At 34.6% G+C, this 23,118-nt stretch overlaps 1 protein-coding gene across 4 annotated transcripts in view; it reads right to left on the reverse strand.

Moving 5' to 3' along the window:
* Positions 1-802: 802 nt before the first annotated feature.
* The window catches only part of CLOCK (clock circadian regulator), a 108,509-nt gene continuing 86,193 nt past the window's right edge, over positions 803-23,118 (reverse strand). For 3 of the 4 annotated variants that reach the window (XM_027836125.1, XM_027836126.1, XM_027836128.1), the window contains 8 exons: positions 21,795-21,936; positions 20,747-20,847; positions 20,302-20,391; positions 16,268-16,426; positions 14,804-15,013; positions 14,035-14,240; positions 10,741-11,020; positions 803-6,706 (listed from right to left, as the gene is read on the reverse strand). In XM_027836125.1, coding sequence (XP_027691926.1) covers positions 6,530-6,706; positions 10,741-11,020; positions 14,035-14,240; positions 14,804-15,013; positions 16,268-16,426; positions 20,302-20,391; positions 20,747-20,847; positions 21,795-21,936 — 1,365 coding nt within the window. In that variant the 3' untranslated portion in view covers positions 803-6,529. The remainder of the gene's footprint in view (positions 6,707-10,740; positions 11,021-14,034; positions 14,241-14,803; positions 15,014-16,267; positions 16,427-20,301; positions 20,392-20,746; positions 20,848-21,794; positions 21,937-23,118) is intronic. The other variant, XM_027836127.1, reaches the window with a different exon arrangement.

Below are 23,118 nucleotides of genomic sequence, written 5' to 3' on the forward strand. Positions count from 1 at the left end.
AAAAAATAGATGTTTTCTGACAATTTTGTTTAAAAAATGATTGTCTAGTTACTTAACACAGTGACACTATAGGGTGGGGTCAAGGATTTCAAGATAAAACATTTACAGAGCTTCCCCCAATACTCTTTGGTGCCAGGTATTTTGGTGCAAACAGTGCCAGCAATAAACCTGCACCAATAGTTTTAACTCAAGCACAGACAGAGAACATTCAAACAATGTCACCCTTCAAATGATGTCACAGTTTGTTTGCCTAGAAAATTTAAAAGTATGTTTATCACATATTCAACTTTAACCCATCAAGGCAAAGACAGTTTTTTACATTACCAAATGTTATTGTGCCTTATTTTGACATCCAGAACTCGGAAGACTCCTCTGTTATGTCTAAACAATAAATCCTACAACCACCTGAAACCTGAAATCCTCCCTACGGCCGCCTTAAATTGTCCAAATAACACTTCATCAGACCATGCTATGAATGTAGACAGAAACTAACGGAAGATTGGGTGGAGGATATCAAGAGGTTTGACCAACATTAACATATACCAGCATTTAATGATTTTATTATGAAAAAGAGATGGCACCACTTCTACTGTGCCTCATGGGTTTAAGTAGTGGTAACATAACTATTAAAAGATACCGGTCATTTTCTCAACTATTGGACAAAATGTGCCATAGGTTCTGTGCACCCTTAGGCTGTACTAGGGAAGGAATTACAAATAAAGTGCCTTTTATACTTTCATAAAAAACTAAAACCTTAAACAAGTAAACCCTACAGAACAGAAAAGGCAACAAGTGAAATAAAGACTTTTGAAGGAGTTACCTTTATTCTGATTTTTTAAAACCAGTTAAGAGCAGTAGGGCAATGAGATAGTTTTGCTATATTTTAGGTGAAGGGTTATAGTTTGTTCACGGCTGACCTACACAATGACCTATACAAGGACAGCCACAGATGCCCGTGAAAGCGATAAATAGCAGGGGCCCAAAATGAAAGGGTTTCTTTATGCCAATCAAAAAGCAAACAAAAAATGATGCAGAAATCACCTTAACATTCAGTTTCTAGCACTCAGATTTATTTTAAAATAAATACTTTTAGTCTTTTAGTAAGTCACGTAAGTACTTTCAAAGCAATTATTCCTTTAAAACCATTTTCCAAATTATTTATAAATACTATTTTGATTGTCTCAGTGCAGCACCTCTCAGTGTTTGCTGGTGGGTAAGGGTTTGTTTTGTAATATCTTCTTTACAAGTAATTTATTATTTCATTAAGGAGAATCAGGCTGAGGAAACCCAGGCAATTAACAAAGCATAAAGCACTGAAACATCACAGAACCTTTAAATTACTATTTTATTTAAGAAAAATAAGGAATGTAGTGTTAAGTTAGGACATGAAGAAACTTCCAAAATTCTTGTGCACAAGCTGTTTTAAATTTTTTTAATACCGTTTGATTCATTTCTTCTGAATTAGTCAACATTCAGTTTCTAACATCCTGCATTAATAACCATCTCAATACATTTCAGTTATCTCCAGTTTTTCCAAAGGAGACAACCTAAGATTGAATGACAGATTTTTCTCAATCTTGTCCAAAGTAGCCATTTCCCCAGGTTTTCTAATACAGAACTCTTTTAAGAACAATTTAAATGAGACACTAAAATGGCCTGCCAACACTGTAGGACACAACATTTAAAACATTCAGAACAATTCGGTTTGCTTCTTAAAACTGACATTCAAAGATTTGCTACTACTAATTTATTGAACATTAGGTCTACACCCCTACTCAGAAGAAAATTTTTCTAGACCTCTGAAAACTAAACAGGCTCATTGGTCTCATTTATTTATTTATTTATTTATTTATTTTTGGTGGCCACACAAAAGGCAAGACAGGTTTAAGAAAACCTCTAAATGTAACTATTCACCTACAAACAATTCCTTCAACATTTGAAAAACAAAAACAGAGCCAAGTGGTTTTTGACACTTTCAAATCACTCCCATAAACCTAAGGTTCACTGGGTCTAAATGCTTAGACCTGAAACGCATCACTTTATTATTCAAATGGTGATACGGGGGCCCTTTGGGAATAACATCTGTAATGATAAACTGTTTGTCAAAATGAGTAATTACAATAAAGTGCTCATGAGATATCCAGATGATGTTTTTAGACGGTACTAAACTTGAGTTTTTAAAGGGTTTGTCATTATTCCCCATGTAAAAGGATCCCCAGGCATGAGAAATTGGTTCTCACCTGTCCCAGAAAGCAGCAGTACTATCTTTTGGTAAGCTGACAGTAGGCACATTACCTAGACAGATGGAAAACACTAAGCGCTGTGGCAAAAGTAAACTAGATTAAAATGGAAGGCATGTGAAGGGCTCCTACTATACTTTTACAGTTATATACAAATATATATATTAAATATACTATAAAAATATTTATATTTCTTTTCTTTTGCAATGACTTTAGGAGCTCAGTTCATAAAGTTCTTACCCAATTCAAACAAACCAAAAAATGCACATCTTCATCTAATCTTCCTTAAAATGGATAAGTGCCTTTGTGCAATTTATTTTCCACAATTCTTATTCTAGTGCTCTAGCTTCCTTGTCAGACTCACTTCAGCAATGTTAATATCCAGTGTTTGTACCTTCCAACATTATTACTCCCATGGGACTGATAAGCAGGGTCACAGACATTGGAGAGGCTATATACTTGAATGAGTTTGACACAAGCAAAATGTGCTTACCCATACATTCAAAGTCACTAATGAAAGTGTAGGACAAAAAAAAAAAAGTAGATAGAAAATGGGTTTCAGGTAGAATATTATATGCTTTCTATTCTTTAAAAAAAAAAAAGTTTACCTAGATATGGCAGAAGTGTTCTAAATGTCTTGAAAAATTTTCCAGTTACATGGAATCTTCCTCCATAAGTAATTAGCAGGGGAAACAATTCCATTTTAAGTGCTCTTCCCTAAAGCTTTTTGTTTAAGACCTCTCTGAATCACAGAGCCCTTATATATAGCTAATTCAATAGCCCATAGGACAACAGATTTCTTTTAAGGCAATGCCTACAATATCATACAAAAGATCCAAATATCATTTTTAATACATTCTGCTCCAAGTTTCTTTATCTAAAACCAGTAGATTGCCTTGGTTTCCTATTATTACCAGTATATTCTTGTAAATATCAGGTTTACAAAGACAAAGGATAATCTTCATCAGATAAGGTGGTACAGAGAATCAATCCTGAATCATCATGCTGATGACTACATAATCTCATTTTTCCTTTCAGATTTTTGGCTCAAAAACAGGAGAATGAGCCCCTGGGTTCCAATGCGTCACCACTTTCCGCAATGTTGATTACTCTGAAATTCTCTCCTGGCGTGCTAACACACAAAAAAGCTAGAGCTCCTAACATTTTCTTTTCATACTCTTTTGTTCTTTAAAACTGCTGCTTAGTGTCAAAAGCTTCTTTCAGATATGTTTGAGAGGGAGAATTTGGTGGATTTTCTAAATTCTAAAAGGTAGCACTTTAATTTGTGATCTTTCCTTTTAAGGGACAGATTGAGTTTAAGAACTAGGTAGCTGCTACCATAGCTTCACCTGACCCTTCACCCTCCATGAAGTTCAAAGTACTTTATAAACTCATACCTACCAGGGGTGGGAAACCTGCAGTTTGGAGGCCACATGTGGCCTCCAGGCTGCAAGTTCCCCACCAGCCCTCGACCAAGGGAGATAGGTGAGAGAGAGAGTGAGAGATATAAATAAGGGGATGGAGAATAAGTGGCAGCTGGATGGAGACTAGCTTTCCTACACCACCCTGGTCAATGGAAAGTAGCCAGGTATTTCATTTCAGTGGCTGCCATTTCAAAGCAAGAGAGTTTGGAGGAGGGAAGTGAGAATTACACATTGAAACAATTTCTCTTGATTTTTCTATTCAAAATATATATTGGGTGGGAACTATTTAAGGCAGGGTAACAGAGAGAACATGAGTAAATACAGTACTTCGATTTACTGATTTACTAACTCCTTGGCTAAGAGTAGAGCCTCCTGCTTCACTTTGGTTGTATCAACCTGAGTCTGCAGGGCTCAGAGGTCACCCTGTTTTTCCTTTAATGACAGGTGCTTGCTTAAAGTTACCAGGCATACCTTAAATAGGTCTACATATTTATCTCATCTTTATCAGCACACACCTCTAACAGATAAAGTCTGATTTCAGATACATGTATGTGAAATGGTGTAACGATTTTAACAAGGCAATCTTAAGCGAGGGAAAAATAGTATCTCATTTTGAACATTCTAAACCACCAGTTTTGCTTATATATAGATATATTCAGATATAGACACCAGGGTGTTTTCTTTCATTTATGGGAATGACAAATCTCTTCTGAAAGATTACACAGCTTGAAAAGGGATTCTTGATATGTTAAATACTGGTATCTTGTCCTGCTCCTTTTTACAGAGGCAGGTCCTACCTTTCTTTGGTTCTTTATTTTGCATTTCTATTTTCTGTTTCCACTGTGGTTTTTAAGTACTAGTTGCTGGTTGGATGCAAGTCAATGAAAAGCTAAAAGTATAATCCTTAAGAACAATAACAATGTTTTAGCTACTGTGGATCTTAAAAAAAAGCCTTAGGGTTCAATTTGAATCTTAGTTATCTAGCATTCCATGTTCAGTTATTTTCATGAAAAAATAAAACTATTTACTAATAACTGCTGTGTTAAACGTTCTTGGTGGGTGGGGGGCAATTTCAAATAATCCTAATAAGATTTCCTCTGCATTATTTTTTTTTCCTCTGTAGATGTGGACTTAATTACAAGTACCATAAAAAATCTCTTCTGTAGAGCATTTTTTAAAGTATATCTTTTCTGTTGGAATTTTTTATCATCTTTGTAACATGAAGTTGCCTTAAATCTTAGTTCATGTTAGAAACCATGCTGAATACATTATTTTAATTTTTGAGTATCCAACTAATCCAAATCTTGCCTCCTAATTTTTTCTATTAAACTATATGAATATCAAGTCAATTTACAACTCAATTCTTAAATAAGTATTTTGGCTTGAAAACAGCCAAGCCTACATTTAAGAAAGCTCTGAATTTCTGGATAATATTAATGACTGCAAAAACAAAGAGGTGTCACTTTTTTTCAAATTACGCATGATCTCCAGTTGAAATAAAGTAGTCTTCCCTGGGAGAAAAATAACAATATTAGTCAACACTCTAATTTTGTTAAAACTATACTAAGACTTCAAAAACTGTAATATTGCTACAGAATCAAGACAACATAGTTCAAACAATGGTCAGCATTATCACCTGAATCAAAATCAAGGCACTGTGGGGCTTTTTTTTTTTTTTTCAAACAACCCTGAATCATTTCTGTCTAAAAGAAACATTGAAGTTGTAAAAGACAATAAAAAGATTTCCAACACATTTTAACAAGTTACAGTTCCCACCACAGAGAAAGTTAAAAAGTGCCTAAAATGTAAATACATTTTGTGCAAATTACTCCTATAGCTGAAATATTCTTGAAATTATTTTTTAAAACTTTTACATAAATATTTCCAACTATGAACTATATCAAAAGATGTGATCACTCCAGGGAGTAAAATTCCCAACCATCTACATACATAAAACAGTGCAAATCCTATTTTCAAACATAATTGAATAATTATGAAACAAGGGATATTTCTGAACATCCTGAAAACCCTGTTGCACGACCATCAGTTCCAACAATTGCATCAATAATTTAACCTGAAAAAAAATCCACTCCCAGCAGCACATCATACCTCAATGAACAAACTGTGACATCACAGATAAAATACAAATAGACTTGTGCCCCAGAAAAGAGTGAAAAGAACGATGTATCATGTTGTAAACAAAAGGGAAAAAAAGGGATGTATTAGTCTGAATGTGGTGCAAGAATTTAAGGAAATGTATTCAAACCTACAAAGAAGAGAGTATACTTCCATGCAGCATATAAAATATTTTGCGCGCTCTCTTTTTATCCAGACATATACACAATATTTTACAGCATCTGTACAACAAAGAATTTGATTCCACACAACATTCTGAAAATATTTACTGTCCCATAATCACCTGACAAAGGACAAAGTCTTCTGGACTGTCTTCATGGCATTTTTTCTTTTTAGCATAACAATATTCAAACCACTAGTGTGGCAACAGCATGTCCACTGTAACATTTGATAAAATGCACAGAATTACTAGAAATGAACATTGTTAGTGCCCTTCTGGTTCACTTTAGATCGGGCTCCATTGGGCAAATTAACATTTGGCATGATGCTCTTTTCTTATTAAAAAAAAAATGTCTGGGCAACTAAAACACTGTCAGAATTGGCCACATCCCTATGATCATCTTCCTGCTGGCTAGTACTTAATGTGTACTTCCATAGAACACTCCCGACAGATTTCCAATACTGCATCTTATATAGTCTACATTTTTCCTACCATCATTGGGTCATCAGTGCAACTCTTTACAAAATAGCCACTCTCTCCCCTTCAATGTCAGAAAAGGGGCAAATGAGCTACTGTGGTTGAACTTTGGAAGGATCAGTCAAACCATCAGTTCTATGCCGGGTAAGTTGCTGTTGCTGAGACTGATGCTGCTGGTGATGGGCCTGAGTCAAAGTGCCCTGTTGTAGTGGAAAAGCAGCAGAGAGGATAAGCTGAGTTGAAGGATTTCCATGAAGCAGCCTGGAAGTCTAAAAACAAATGATATAAAATTATTTAGCCCCTGCTCCTTTATCCAGGGAACAGAGATTTGCTCAAGTGCATCTATTTTTTTTTTCCTTAAAGACCAGGTTCTCCCTATCTTACCCAAGCAGGTGGGACAGCAGCTACCCCTAGACTGTTCCCAGCACTGGTCAACCTGGGAACTCTAAGCTGCTCCTTTTTTGACCTAGGCCGCTCTGCCTCTCCTGAGGCAGCCTAGTGACCTCCTGCACCCACAGTGGTGTGGGATTTAGTGTGGATACCTGACTGCTGTTAGCTCAACTTCAGTTCTGAATTCCCATGGCTGCAGGGATTACAAGAAGCATGGCCACAGCTGATTTGCAGGATGAAAGAGGTTTTTGGTTCTTTTTTTAGCAAGATAGCAGTGAGGAAGAGACAGCATTAGCATATTTTTCCAATTACCCCAGCCTGGCTTAAGTTCACTTTCCGTAAGGACCATAAAATCTAAAGTTGGAAAAGACCTTAGAGAAATCTAGGTCAATCCCATCACCTTATGGATCATCAAATAGGCTCAGAAAGGAGAAAGGAGTAGCCTCAGGTTACACCAGTGCTAAGTGGGAAAACTGTTCTATGAACCCATTTTCTGTCTCCAAAGTCAGTCCTTTTCCTATTATATTAGACTTGCTTAGATTATTAATATCGATACCATTTTTGCTAATTTTTTAACCATACACCTGCTAAGAAAAAAATAAGGCCTGTTCCTTCCTCAAGTACAACATGAGATTCAGTTCTTCAACAATCTGAAAGTTAAAATGATGGAGAAATTTCCTGGTATCAGGCTGGTATCAGGCTGAAAACATAAAAATCCCTTTTCCTTGAGTCTATCCATAAACTACTCTATTTTATAAGAAATAAGCACACTATGAACATACCTTAAAATAAAATTTAGGTATTATCGTAATGGTTGTAATTATTATTTTTGAGCATGGATATTCCCCAACTTAGATCACTTCTGTGTTGTGGCACAGGGACTTGAGTAGCTCAATGAAATTATGATTTATGCTGTGTAAGGTTACCCAAGATGGAAAAGTCACAGTGGAGAATACTGACAAAAAGTGATCCACTGGAGAAGGAAATGGCAAACCACTCCAGTATCTTTGCCAAGAAAACCCCATGGACAGCATTAAAATGATAAAAGATTTGATACCAGAAGATGAGCCCCTCAAGTCAGAAGACATCCAATACATTGCTGGAAAAGAGAAGAGGACAAATAGCTCCAGAAAAAATGAAGCATCTAGCCAAAGCTGAAAGGAAGCTTAGCTGTGGATGTGTTTAGTGATGAAAGGAAAGTCCGGTGCTGTAAAAATCAGTATTACACAGGAACCTGAAATGTAAGATCTATGAACCAAGGTAAGCTGGATGTGGCCAAACAGAAAATGGGAAGATTAAATAATCACTATCTTAGGTGTCAGTAAACTTAAATAGATGGAAATGTGTGAATTTGATTTGGGCAATCATTACGTATACTACTATGAACAAGAAAATCTTAGGAGAAATGGAGGAGGCTTCGTCGTCAATAAAAGGATGAGAAAAGTAATATTGCGCTATAATCTCAAAGATGAAAGAAAATCTTTTCATATTCAAGGCAAACTGTTCAATGTCACAGCAATACAAGTCTATGTTCTAACCACTGATGCCCAAGAGGCCAAAGTTGCTCAGTTCTTTGAAGACCTACAACATCTTCTAGAAATAACACCAAAAAATGATGTCACATTCATCATAGGGGATTAGAATGCTAAAGTAGAAAATCAAAAAATAAGTAGAATAACAGGCAAGCTTGGCTTTGGAGTACAAAATGAAGCCGGGCAGAGGCTAATCGTTTTGTCAAGATAACTTGCAGGTCATAGCAAACACTCTTTTTCAACAACCCAAAAGGCAACTCTACACATGGATATCACCAGATGGTCAATAGAGAAATCAGACTGATTATATACTTTACAACCCAAGATGGAGAAGCTCTATACAGTCAGTTAAAAAAAGACCTGGAGCTGACAGTGGCTGTGATCATGAGCTTCTTATTGCAAAATTCAGACTTAAATTGAAGAAAGTAGGGAAAACCATCAGATCATACAGGTATGACTTAAATAACATCCCTTATGAATATGAAGTGATGAACAGATTTAAGGAATTGGATCTGGTACATAGAGTGCCTGAAGAACTACAGACAGAGGTTCAAAATATCATACAGGAGGCAGCAACAAAAAACATTCCAAAGACAAAGAAGAGCAAAAAAACAACGTGATTGTCTGATGAGGCTTTACAAATAGCTGAGGAAAGAAGGAATGCAACAGGGAAAGGAGAAAGAGAAAGATATACTCAACTGAATACAGAATCCACAGAACAGCAAGGAGAGATAAGGTTTTCTTAAATTAGCAACGCAAAGAAATAAAAGAAAACAATAGGATGGGAAAGACAAAAGATCTCTCCGAGAAAATTAAAGTTATCAAGGGAATGTTTCATGTAAAAATGGGCATGATAAAAGTCAAAAATAGTAGGAACTTAACAGAAGTAGAAGAGATTAAGAAGAGGTGGCAAGAATATGCAGAAGAACTATACAAGAAAGATCACTGATAACCACAATGGTGTGGTTACTGATTTAGAGACTGATATCCTGGAGAATAAAGACAAGGGAGCCTTAGGAAACACTGCTAATCATGAGACAAGAGAAGGTGACAGCTAAGCTATTTAAAATCCTTCTGTTAAAGTGCTCACTCTATGCCAGCAGATTTAGAAAACTCAACAGTGGCCACTAGATTAGAAAAGATCAGTTTACATCCCAATCCTAAGGAAGAGCAATGCCAAAAATGTTCAAATTACTAAACATTTGTGCTCATTTCACATGGCAGCAAGGTTATGCTTAAGATTCTACAAACTAAACTTCAGCAATATGTGAACCAAGAATTACCAAAAAAGTAGGCTGGTTTTTCAACAAAGCAGAGGAACAAGACACCAAATTGCCAACATTTGCTGGATTATGGAAAAAGCAAGGGAGTTCCAGAAAAACATCTACTTCTGCTTTACTGACTACATTAAAGCTGTTGACTGTATGGATCAGAACAAAATGTAGCAAGTCCTCAAAGAGATGGGAGTTACCAGATCATCTTACTCCTGAGGAACCTGTATGCAGGTCAAGAAGCAATAGTTAAAACTGAACATGGAATAACTGATTGGTTTAAGACTGGGAAAGGAGTGTGACAAGGCTGGGGCCAGGAAGAGTTGGACATAACAGAATCAACAACGACAACAAATGGATGTTCCACCTTATATAGACACATCTGCTTGACTTAGTCAAAAGTAACCATGCTAATGCTGCCGGTGCTGTGATTTTTATTTCTGAATATGCCAGTTGGCTTTGTTCATTCCAGGACCATAGACTCTGGCCAGTTATCTTACCAATCAGGGAGTCCTTGCTCAAAAGGAAAATTAGAGTTAGAATGTGTATCCATACAAAACCATCACTATTACTAGAAAAACCCAAAGGATTCTCTGAGTGGGCCAGTAGCATTATCTGTACATATGAAGAAGAATAAAAAATTATGAACACAACAAAAGTATGTTTATGTGGTTAAAGGTCATCCAATAGTATGAAAGACCTCAGACACCATTTGTGTGGGTATACACACACACACACACACACCACACACACAAAAAACCTCAATTATCTACCTATCTTTGTATATCTCTATTTATCTTTGACTAAAGATATACAGGCTGTCCCAAAATTCTTAGTACTGTTTTAAGCTATGTACTAAGATTTGGATCACCCTGTATTTAAATATTTTGCAATCAGCAAGAGTCATTAATAGGGGGAAAACGGTCACTATGACAAACAGTAATAGTCTTTCTGTGCCTTAAGGCAAACTAGAATTGAGACTATTTTGGAAATATAACAAAGTTATGTACTAAACCCCTTTGGAAGTCCAGTTTAATTTTGTTTGCCAATAATAATCTATCATCTAAAATTAAATGAGTATTGGGGAAAATTCTACATGAAAGGAATGACCTGTAAGAACTGCTGTGATGGCTGAGTCAGCTGAGCCTGAGATGACTGCTGAATGGTAGTTAGCTGCTGTTCCTGCTGGCTCTGTTGTTGTTGTTGCTGCTGCTGCTGCTGCTGCTGCTGTTGTGTTATTGATAATGTCTGTGGCTGCTGCTGTTGGGCAGCAAAAGTGGGATAGGCAGTTACCACCTGACCCATAAACATAGTACTAGGTACCATAACTGCTCCACAGGCTACCGGAGCAGTGACTAATTTGGTCACCAGTTGTTGACCTTGAGAAAATCTGCAAAAGGAAAGAAAAAAATCCTAGGGTCAAACATATAAGGCACACACTATAAATATAGTTTACTGAATAGAGATATTTATTTAGTTTATACTTAGTGATACTTTAGCAAAATAAAAAACTGTGATTCCTTGTGGATGTGCTTAGTTTCTATTTTGGACACATAAATCCAAATTTTAAAACTTCAGCCTAAAATTAATATACAACAGACATGTCAAGGACCTATGCTTTCCTTGGTACAGCCTAGACAATAACTCATCTCTAACACAATAGAAAAGTCTTAGTGAATTGGATGAGATTCATGGATGTTATATGTGACTTGTCTAGGGTCACACATCAGAGGCAGGGATCTGAACTCAGGTTTTTCTGACTCCAATACAGCACTCTGTCCTCTATGCCACACTGTCTTTCACAACAAAAATATATACAAATAAATAGAAAATACAAATAAGCTTTCCTTTTGGCACCCTGAGACAGATTTTTATAGCATCTGGTTCACTGTCAACCATGAGCAAGCTGGAATTTATCAGAGTAAAGGAAATAAAAGATAATCTCCATGTTTATAAAGGTATTCAGACAATGTTAGGGTTTTAGAAACATAATAGTTTAATAACAACAACAATTATAACTGATATTTATCTAGTGCTTTAAGGTTTTTAGAGAACTTTAAGAGGCAGGTACTGTGGATATTATTTTATGATTAGGAAACAGAGGCCTAGACAATGTTGAGTGACTTGTCCATGGTCACAGATGGTGTCATAAGCAGCACTTATACCTAAGTCTATCTCCACTCCAAGTCCTGCACTCCTGCCACTGTACAATGCTGCCAAACAATTTATCAATGATAAATACAATCTTGATTTATATTTTTGTCTACTCAGCATAATTCTGATCATAATTCAATTGCATTTTTCCTTTTGGGAAAAAGATTCCCATTTACCTTCTCTGAAAGAACATTACTTTTTAACAAGACTATATGAAGAAATTATAATACTTGAAACTTACTTAAGAGTCCTGTGCATAACATACTGTACTTAAATATCACATTTTTGTTATTGTGAATACACATGTAAATATATGTGTGGGTGTGTGTGTATATATATATATATATATACACACACACCCACACATACATACATAAAAACATAACTGTTGGTTATTGAATCATTTCAGTCCAATCCAACTCTTCATGATCCCATTTGGGTTTTTTTTTTTTGTTAAAGATACTGAAGTGGTTTGCCATTTCCTTCCCTACTTCATTTTATAGATGAGTAAACTGAGGAAATAGGGTTAAGTGACTTGCCCAGGATCACAAAGCTAGTAAGTGTCTAAGGCCAGATCTGAATTCAGGAAAAGGAATCGTTCTATCTCCAGGCCTGGCACTTTATGAACCGTGCTACCTAGCTGCCCAAAATGTTCGTTACTTTTTTACAATTTGCCTATTTCATATTTTTAAAATAAATATATTTTACTTGAAACCTATAAAATCTTGAATCTGTAAAACCCTTCAGAGTAAAAAAAATTATAGAAAACACAAAGAAACCAGTCACAATAAAGAAATAGCTTAGTTAATAGCAAGACAAAAAAAAGGACAAGAAAATGTCATTTCTCAAGAAATTAATACAAGTAAAATAATGTAAGTACAGATATAAATTGTCTTGCTGGGCTACAGTTTATGATAAACATCATCTCAATCCTCAAAATTAAATTCTTCAATTTATTTTTGTTTGTTGCTCTGTAAGACAGATTATTTTCAGATATTTACTACACACTATTGAACCTGTCCAAATTTAAGTCTAACTTTTAAAACTGTATTTTTTCTTAGCTTTTAAAATGACCCTTCTTCCTGTTCTCTGGAGCCCATCATCAGTGCTGCTTGGTTGTTAGTTGCAAGAGTTTGAAAGAAACCTAATATACTTTGTAGAATATAATAGAATATTCAACTACAACATGAAAACAGAACACTGTACTAAAGTATAGGCATTACACTAAAATATCACTATGATGCCAATGTGAGCATACAGTATACTAGTATTATAGTCCCATAAGTACAGACTACTAATACAATAGAAGTGATAGTGTATTCTATAAAGTATATGGTTCTACCATAATATTAGCATTCTACTAGCATTATATTAGAATATTACTTCAAAAGTATGTGATTTCATTATGATAGGTGCTCCCTTCACTGAAGCTGACCTCAGCCCTTCCACCAAGTCAGTGGCCACAATGTTAATTACCCTGCGGGCAGCCTGAGGATATACCTCTCTGAACTTAGCTAGGTTAGTCCTTGGACGACAAAGAGCATCACTGGGCATATACTCAAAGCCTTTTGAGTTGGGGAGGATTTTCCAAAACCTGAACTCCTCTGGCACAGCCTTCAAGAGCCCAGGGTCTTTCATGCCCTGACAAGACATTATTAATAAAGACTTTAGTGGAGTGGATATATATTTTTAAAAGACTTTAAAAAAAGGACAATATGGCTTTGTAACTTAAAATGGGTAATTCCAAATTTAAGAACAGGCTGTGTTTATAAATTTATTTGTATATATTTACAATTCAAAATACATCTTCTAAAAGAAAAAATGTTATATTATAACAATGTAATGTTATAAACATCAGTTGGGTTCCAAGGACAGTCCTTAAAAACTCATTTAATCCAAAATGTAACTGAATTATAGTGATAGTTATAACTAACCACTGCTTATAACACATTTTATGTGAAAATTCCAGGGCACTCCAAGGCATCAGGGAAGGGATAAATTTTTAGTGTTAAAATTACTCATACCTGATGAAGACACAAAGTTAAAATTGGAATAACAATACACCACAATTTAGATCCAATATTTGGCAATACAATTATTATTCCTTAAACTCATTCCCAGCTTTAAACTAAATAACTCTTACTGCAGCTACATAGTTATTTAGTTTTCATCAAGTAAGTTAAACTTTGATTTAATGATGAGTTAAACTCTACGAATGGAAACATAAAATTAATTACATATAACAGTTACCTTATCTGTCTGTCCTGGGTGAAAGTGGTTACTGCAGCACTCTGGCTATTGTTTTGTGGTATGCTAGATGGAATCTGGACCACGTTTCCTGTTGTTGGTTGAGAAATTACCATAGTGTTGTACAGTGGAGCAGTCAGCGTGCTTTGAGTCTGATTGGAAAGAGAGGTTTGTTGATTGTGCCCACTGAGAATGTTTGGTTGAGTTTGCTAGGAAAGATAATATTTTATAGACTGCTTAAAAAAAAATTAAATGTATTCCAAGGATACTACCATTTATTTATTTTTGCCAGTGGGAGTTTCTTACTAAAACTTAGAGTGATGGGTAGCAATGACTATAAAAGTACTTTTGAGGAATGATACACACAACAAAGACTAATGGCAGTTAAAGAAAGTGTATTTGCCTTCTAAAGTCACCAATTACCCTTAACTAGAGAGACAAAAATGTTAATTCTGGTAGATGAAGGACACACAGAGAATAGCTACTTGTTTGAAATGGCTCAGGGCTAATATGTTGCATATCACAGACTGGGCCTGAAATATATCTATTGAATTTCAAGACATGTCCCAGCACCTAAAACATTAATATTGCTACTAAAATAGTTTTGCATAAAGTTATTTAAAAATCATTGGTCTACATTATCCATTGAACTTCTTAATTTCATAAGAATATAAAATATACTTTTTAAAAACAAGTTTTTATTTTATTTCAGAAACTTTATAAATTCAGTCATTCAATGATCATCACGGCTTGAAAGCACTTTATAGTTTACCTGAGTTGCTGGACTTTGTAAAGGTTGTTGTTGCATCATGTGCTGAGAAGAACCAATGTGTCCAGTATTTATTCCACCTTGAATCTGATTAGTCTGAACCACCTGACTTTGCATGTTTACAGGTGTAAGTTGCTGCATATTTGATGAATTTCCAGAAGAAAGTTGAACAGAACCAAAATTCAATCCAGGGGATGATTGCTGTAAAAACATCTTTAAAAATATTCTAAAATAAGTTGTGTTTTTTAAAAAAATCCAAATAACTCAAACTAATTCAATGATGAGAACAGTTTTGAATATTCAAAATGTTATGCCAAAATTCCATTTCATATAGCAACTTTTCAAATTTTATCAGGTTATTTTACAATGCCTCAGTATTTTCAAATACTAAAAAGGTAACCCCAAAGGACATCTCAAAAGCTATAAAAAATTTAAATTCATATATACACATATAAATGAACATAAATACAGATACACATAATAACATTTAAGGTTGGGAGAGAGTAGAGGGAAGAATGTTGCAATAAAATGCAACAATAGCATGTCACAACTCCAAAAAAGCTAAGTACATTTCAGGAATCTCACTTCCACTGTCTGCTGTCGCCTCTTTTTTTTTTTCCAATCAAAAAAGCTTTTATTTGAGACTCTGAAAAGATAATCTACAAGTTGGATTATAGAAGAACAAGGAATTTACTGCCTACATACTGTTAGAAACTACTGCTGTAACAAAAATGGATTCACAGTAAAACATTAAGTATATTGCTAACATGCTGTTGGAAAATGCTGTGTATAAGGATGTGCTAAAATGGGATAATTACACCTCCCAATGGATATTAAAAGGATACTCCCAAGGAAGCTTTTAAGGTAGAAGTTAGCTTTTCTGGGGTGACTATAGCCTAACTCTTAAATTGGATTTCTTTAAGTAAAACTAATTTTATAGTCTTGGGAAAAGACTATAAAACTCTTAAATTGGATTTCTTTAAGCAAAACTAACTTTATAGTCTCAGGAGAAGAAAAAAATTACTATCAGTTATGTTACTTATTAATTAATTATAAGCTTAAGGGGTATGTTCAAATGTCACTTTCTAAACCAGTTGTTTGGAACTTCAAAATGAATCCAAAATGTATCTGAAAGCGAGTAGAGGTAGATAACTATAATGCAGGAGGAAAAGTATGACCGAATGTTAAGTTCCAGAAGAGCAGAACTGTTCATTTTTTGTCTTTATATCTCCAGTGTCTAGCACATAGTAGGCTCTTTCTTAATAATTGTTTGCTGCATGATTATTGAATTCACTTTAGAAAATGGAACCTTTTTCTTCCATCTTACAGTAAGTCTATTTATGCCAAGAATGTCCCTTTTTCTAACACTCACACACACACACACACACACACACACACACACACACACACGTGCAAACACATGAAAAGATTCACAAATGCTGATAGTCAAACTGAACTGTAACTTACTTGTAGCCCCTGACCATGGACCATTTGCAGTTGTTCTTGGATTTTTCTCAGTTCTTCTTGTTGTCGGTGAATATTTGCCTCTATCATCCGGGTACGTTGCTCCAGTTGATCTTTTAGATGCTGCATGGCTCCCAACTGAGCTGAAAACTGAAACATGGGCTGAAGTGCCATAAAGAAATCAGATATGTTAGAACTATTTAATCCCTATGATTATAGAATAAGTAAATTGTCCCTACCAGTTATGTATGCTAGTGAAACCATTAAGCTGAAAGCATAACTATTCTTGTCACATAAAATACACTTTAAAAAAATTCCCTATTTGGTTGCTAAAATATCATAGTATTAATACTAACTCATATTTGTATTGAAGATCTGCAAATGTTTTACATAATTCTTTCATTTCTTCTTGGTGCAAACAAAATGTATTCACCATTTAGAGTCATTGCAGCAGAAGAATCAAAACTTAATCTGATAAACTGCTACATTGTGCTGAATTACTATTACCACTAAGACTCTGCTCTCAGGTAAGTAATGTTAATGAGGCCCAAAGGAACTGAAAAACCTTCCAATCATAATAAAAATATAATCAAAGATATATTTCTTCTGAAATAACATTATGGATGGAGGCAGTTCCCATTTCTTGCCATTTCGAATTTTGCTCTTTGTTTGATATCGCTTAGTAATGAGATCACCACTTTATTTCCTCCCACCTTTAACGGCTTCTTCATTGCCTTCTTGTTGAGGGCCAAACAGATGAAGGCAACAGTACCCACATGCATTTTAAGATTTTGTCCCAAGGAACACATTGTGCCTAAAAGTGGGGACTACCTAAGTTGCATTTTATATAAGACTAGAGATGCAAAAAACTTTAACAAAAAGGCAATATTTTTTTTAAATTATGCTTTTATAACTTAAGTGATTTCAATTAAATATGAATAAAAAAATGGCAACACCAAAAAGTCAAAGAAAAAAGAGTCAAAATGGCACATTTTATTCCTTGCTTACAAATAAAGTTTTAGACAAATCACATAACTTTTATTGTCTCTCCATACAACAGAAATGAGAAGCAGCATGGGCCAGTGGACAGAGAACTGGCTTCAAAGTCACAAAAATCTGAGTGAGACCTCTCAAGCCTCAAATAGGTCGCTTCTGACCCACAGTGGCCATGTGACCCTGGGCAAGTCACTTAATTCCTCAGTGCTCTAAGTAGAGGAGTTACAGAGAAAGAGGGTATGCTGCATTTGTAGAGGGAGTTTCCTTAGAAGGAGCTCCCTACACCAATGATTTCAAACTCAAAGAGAAACAGAACCCTGTAGGCTACATACTGATTTAGAAAACCACAAATTAACATTATCTATATTGTACGGTACTTCTATGTCTTTTTTAAACGTTTGTCAATTACATTTTAAAATGGATCATCCCACTTGGGACTTTTTAGAATCTCTTGAGCTAACCTCCCCTAACCCCACAACTCTCTCAGCAGCCCATCGCCTTATTACACATCTGGTACCAATCCCTATTCCCCTTAGTAGAAATAATAGGACATTTTGCACACAAGTAACCCTTTGTTAACATTTTTAAAAGAGTTAATGAATACATATTAAGCATTCTGAAAATGCTCTGAAAATACATGACTAAATACTTAAAGAAATCTGTTAAGAATTATGTTAAACCCTCAGAAAGAGTACTTTACGGACCTGGTGCTGACAAAAATTGTAACTAAATTCTTTTTGACTCATTGGAGTAACATATAATTGTTATAAAATCCTAATATGGTGGTATATCATCCAAAAATTTATAGTATAATTGGATATTTTAGCTCATACTAATGAATTATGTACATTTTTTGTTTATATATGCAATCTTAATGACAATAAGGAAACAATGATAAATTTTGAAGGGAAAAAAACACATTCTGACTATCAAGGAAAACTACCAAATTAGAGAATATCTGACAGAGATATAATAAAGACGGCCAGAAAACTTTTCAGGAACTTGATAATACTCAATAATGCTTTGGATCCAGTTTTGAAGGGGTTTTTTTTTGGTGGTAGTTGTTGTTGTTTTAAAAATTATAAGATCCTCTAAGAAGCTTAATGTTTAAGTCAAATAATTCATGTCCCTACTGGGAATTAGCATCACCTAGAATAAAAGAGCTAATGCTGTCTATACAAAGGGAAAGAGAACACAGTCATGGAAAGGTGTTCTAGGGCTCACTAGCAGCACAGAGCTCTACTAGTAGTAAGGATCATAAATCAAGAGGGGACCACAGACCCATACAATACAACTTCTTCATTTTACAGCTGATAAGTCCGAGGCTTCAGGAGTCCCGCTGACAGTGAGAACAGGAGGGGTGAGATCTGAACCAAGGATGCCCAACTCCAGAACCAGTGCTCTTTTCACATACCACAGAGGTTAGAAAAAAATCTACATGAATTTTTTTTTAAATGCCCAGAAGCAGGGTCTACAAGGGCAACAGGACAAAGTAGCAGGTTTTCACTGAAGAATTGATCTATAGCCATAAAGAAAAAACACTCTAAGCAAACTTGGCCTAGAATGTTCTTTGGTTTTAAGAAGTGAGTCGAAGTAAGAAAGACTTAATCATTAATTTATAGTCAGAATGCACCAATCTGTTATTTCTTTAAATTTCTGCTCTAAAGCATAGTCTTTTAAACTTAATGATTAAATATAACTTCTCAATCAGTAAGGATTCTGTTCTTTTTGTGCCAATATAATTCTGACAGAAAAAAAATTAAATGACTGGATCGTATGTATATAGCTCTAAAATTCAAATGACTTGCTTGGAAAAAGAGACTAGGACTAAAAATTATGCTATCTAAGGCAACACTGACTCTTGGAATCAGCTTTCTAATTAAAGGTCTAAGGCCCCACAATGAAATCACAGAATCAGATGAAAGCTCAGGGACAAGGTACCCAAGTAAGAAACAACTCCTACAACAACCCCAATAACCAATGGCTCTCAAGTGTAAGATGAAGTTAGAACTTTTATGCCTGCTAAATTTCAATCTGGGGGAAATTAAGGAGCTATGTGGACTTAGTAGATATATAACCAGTGACCTGGCTTCATTAGCACTATATTCTAAATATTAAAGATCACTGGTTCAACTGGTCATTAAAACAATGAAGCTTGAATGTCAGATGTCTTTCCTTCTGGACTTAACACCACTCAGTGAAAGTGCAGCAGATCAAAAGTAGATGGAGAAGTAGCAAAAGATTAGATAATCCAAAAACTACTGGATTATAAATAGGCATATATAATAATAGCTAGCATTTAGATTGTTCTTTAAAGTTTGCAAAAACACTTCACAATTATCATTTCATTTTATCGACACAACAACTCTAGAAGGCAAGTGCTATTATTATCTCCATTTTACAGATGAGGAAATTAAGGCAGACAGAAGTTAAATAACTTGCCCATAGTTATACAGCTAGTGTCTGAGGCCATGTATATTTGAACTCAGGTCTTGCCAACTCCAGACTCAGCCTTCTACCCATTGAGAAATTAAAGATGAACTATCCTAGTTCTGTTAGCAACTCCAATATATAATTCTCTCTCCCTCTCCCAAAAATGTGAATACAAATTATCATTTCTTTTACAAGTTAAGCAGACTGCCTATTGATTATTCACGGTTCATCACAGAAAAATGGATTAAACAACTGAAGTTTTGTCTTTCAAATCTTCAGAATACGTCTTGAAAATTCAAGCTATTTCAGAGATGGCAAATGTCAAATTAGAAATGAGGATCATTCATTCAGGTACATAATGAGCATTTACCATGTGTAAGGCAATGTGTAATATTTTTTAACTATATCACTAGTCTCAGTAACTTTTCAAACTAAAGCAAGTTATTCAATGTCTCTTCTACACTGGCAGAAGAAAAACAACTACATTTTTTCCGTCTCAATTATGTATATAAATAAACTAGTTACATAAATTTGAAATCTCAAAAATGTAATTATTAGCCAGTACATAATTCATTGAAAATAAACAAAACCAAAAATCATTTTCATACCTGTGACATTCCTTGTTGAATTTGTAAAGTTGTAGCTTGAGATATCATTGGCTGTGTTAAAGACTGACCAAGAGATTGAGAATTTAGGGACTAGGAAAAAAACAACAACAATAGCAACATTGGTTTGGGATTATTTTTTTACATGAACACTTCCATCTGAAATAAATATTACTTTAAAATGAAAGCTACCTAAACTTAGATTTTAAGAACTTGAAGCTTTAAACTGTTTTCTTATAATAAGATAACCTATATTTTTTACTTAAAAATAATTTTAGTATTTTTAACGGAAAATATTTTACAAAACATTTAGTCTCCAGGTAAATGAGACGTTAATAGCTCTATCTTTATCTCTTTGGAAAGAATAGCGAATGAATACCATGGATCTTCTTGATATTTATCTGTGTGAATGAATGTTTATAAAAAAATTACTCACTAAAGACTTTACCTGACTACTAAATGATGACCTCCTTTGAGTGATTTTTTCATGTCCAGGTAAATGCTGTCTGGGAGGAGTGCTATTATCTGTTGGAATCTTTGTTGGTGTTGCTGGTGTTAAAAAGCAAAAAAAAATTTTTTTTCAGCAGAATTGACTTTATACATTCATTTCACAATATCTTTCAGTGAACAAAGTTTTAATACAAATTAATTTCTGGATATTAAAGTTTAAATATAATCACAGAATGCTTTTCCCCCCTTATTTCTATTCTTTTTAAGCAACATATGAAATACTCTAAGAAGAAAAAAAAACTTCATTAGGAAAATGGGTTTTCAGACTGCAGATTAGATGAAACCTATAAAATTGTCTTTTTGTGGTCAACACATTCTAAAAAGTACATAAAGTTTCTAAGGCTACTGGAGGTAAGAAAGCTGTAAAAAGTAAATATCTAACATCTGCTCTCCCTACCTGTAAAAGGGAAGCAAACATTTTCTTTTTTAAATGTGTAATGGCAATACTTTAAATGTATTTAATTGGTGACCTAAGAGAGTATTATTTTTAAAAATTGAGCAATTTTCTTCCTATTTAATAGTAAGATTTTTCTTTACATATACTGCAGAAATATAAACACTTGTGATTTTAATTAGTGCAGCTAGGTGGCGGAATGGTTACAGTACTGGGCCTCAAGTCAGGAAGATCTGAGTTCAAATTCGGCCTCAGATACTTGCTAGTTGTGTGAACCTGGACAAATCACTTAACCCTGTTTGCCTCAGGAAATGGCAAACCACTCCAGTATCTGTGCCAAGAGAATCCCAAATGGGGTCACAAAGAATTGGACATGGCTTAACAACAACATGATTTTAATTATTAGAGACGTTTGATTAAAAAACAAATTTAAGTTTTCCCTAACTCTTCAAATCCATACAATATCTTCATATCACAGTCTTTTAAAATAAAGACAGCTTTACAAATATACTATTGTGAAAAATGAGACAAGAAGAAAAAATATGCTAATATTCTTCAAAGAGGGGACCTGCTTTCCTTTTGCATTACTTACAGGAAGGATCTGACACTGCAGTATGAGATGACTTCCTTGAACTCCTGGATGAAGCAGAAGGAGTTGGGCTGTGATCAAATCTTTCTAATGCTTCTTTGAGACTAACAGTGTTAATGCGATTATCAGATCCAGAGTCTTGGCTCTAAAGAGACATATAATAATTTTCAAAATAAGTACCCTATTGTGATTTTTTTCAAAGACAAACACAATCCATTCTGAAATACATATTTTAAAAATTGTTATTTTTTTCACTTATCAGCAAAGCAGACCTTTCTCCAAAGAATCAAAAACAGCAGCTCTCACATATAAATGGTGGACAGCCACCATTATTACCATTTTACACATCATAGAGAGGTTAATCTAAAAGTCAGTAGTTTAACAGAGAATAAATATCATGGGTATGAAGTGGAATCTCAGAACTGCTTTCATTTACATTTCTCTAATTAGCAATATTTTGGAGCAATTTTTCATACAGCTATAGATAGTCTGGGTTTCTTGCCTTGAGAACTAACAGTTCATATCCTTAGACCATTTATCAATTGGGGAATGGCTCCTATTAGAATTTTGATCAGTTCCTTACATATCTTGGAAATGAGACCTTTATCAGAGAAACTTGTTGCAAAAATATTTCATAATTTATTGTTTCTCTTACTCTTAGCTGTATTGGATTTGTTTCTACAGAAACTTTTTGATCTTCTGTAATCAGAATTACCCATTTTATTTTCTGAGGTCTTATCTGTCTCTCGTTTGGTAATGAACTTTTCTTCTATCCATCAGTCTGATAGATAATTTTCTCCACACTTCTCCAATTTAGGTCACCAATCCAACTGAAGCTTTTCATGGCATAAAATGTGAAGCAATATTGTTCTAAATTTAAGTTTTTCCATCCCGCTGTCCATTTTTCCCAGAAGTCTGTGTCAGTTTTCCTTTTCTCAGCATCCATGGTCTTTGTGTAGATATATATATGTTTCTGCATGTTACATACCTAACCTGTTCTACTAATCAGTCTCTTTTAATCAATATCAAATTGTTTCGAAAATCCTGTTTTATAATATAGATTGAGATTTGGCATTGCTAGGCCCTCTTCATTCTTACTTCTTTTGATTATTTCTCAGGGATTCTTTTTTTTTTTTTTTTTAGTGAGGCAATAGGGGTTAAGTGACTTGCCCAAGGTCACACAGCTAGTACATGTCAAGTGTTTGTCTGATCAGGGATTCTTTTTTTTCCACCACATGAATTTCATTATTTTTTAAATTTTAGCGCTACATTTAGTTTTATTTTATTTAGTTCTTTGGTTGTTTGATTGGTATAACATTGAATAAGT

The sequence above is a fragment of the Vombatus ursinus genome, unplaced genomic scaffold (genome assembly GCF_900497805.2).
Source record: "Vombatus ursinus unplaced genomic scaffold, bare-nosed wombat genome assembly UNPS02014818.1, whole genome shotgun sequence".
Lineage (NCBI taxonomy): Eukaryota > Metazoa > Chordata > Mammalia > Diprotodontia > Vombatidae > Vombatus > Vombatus ursinus.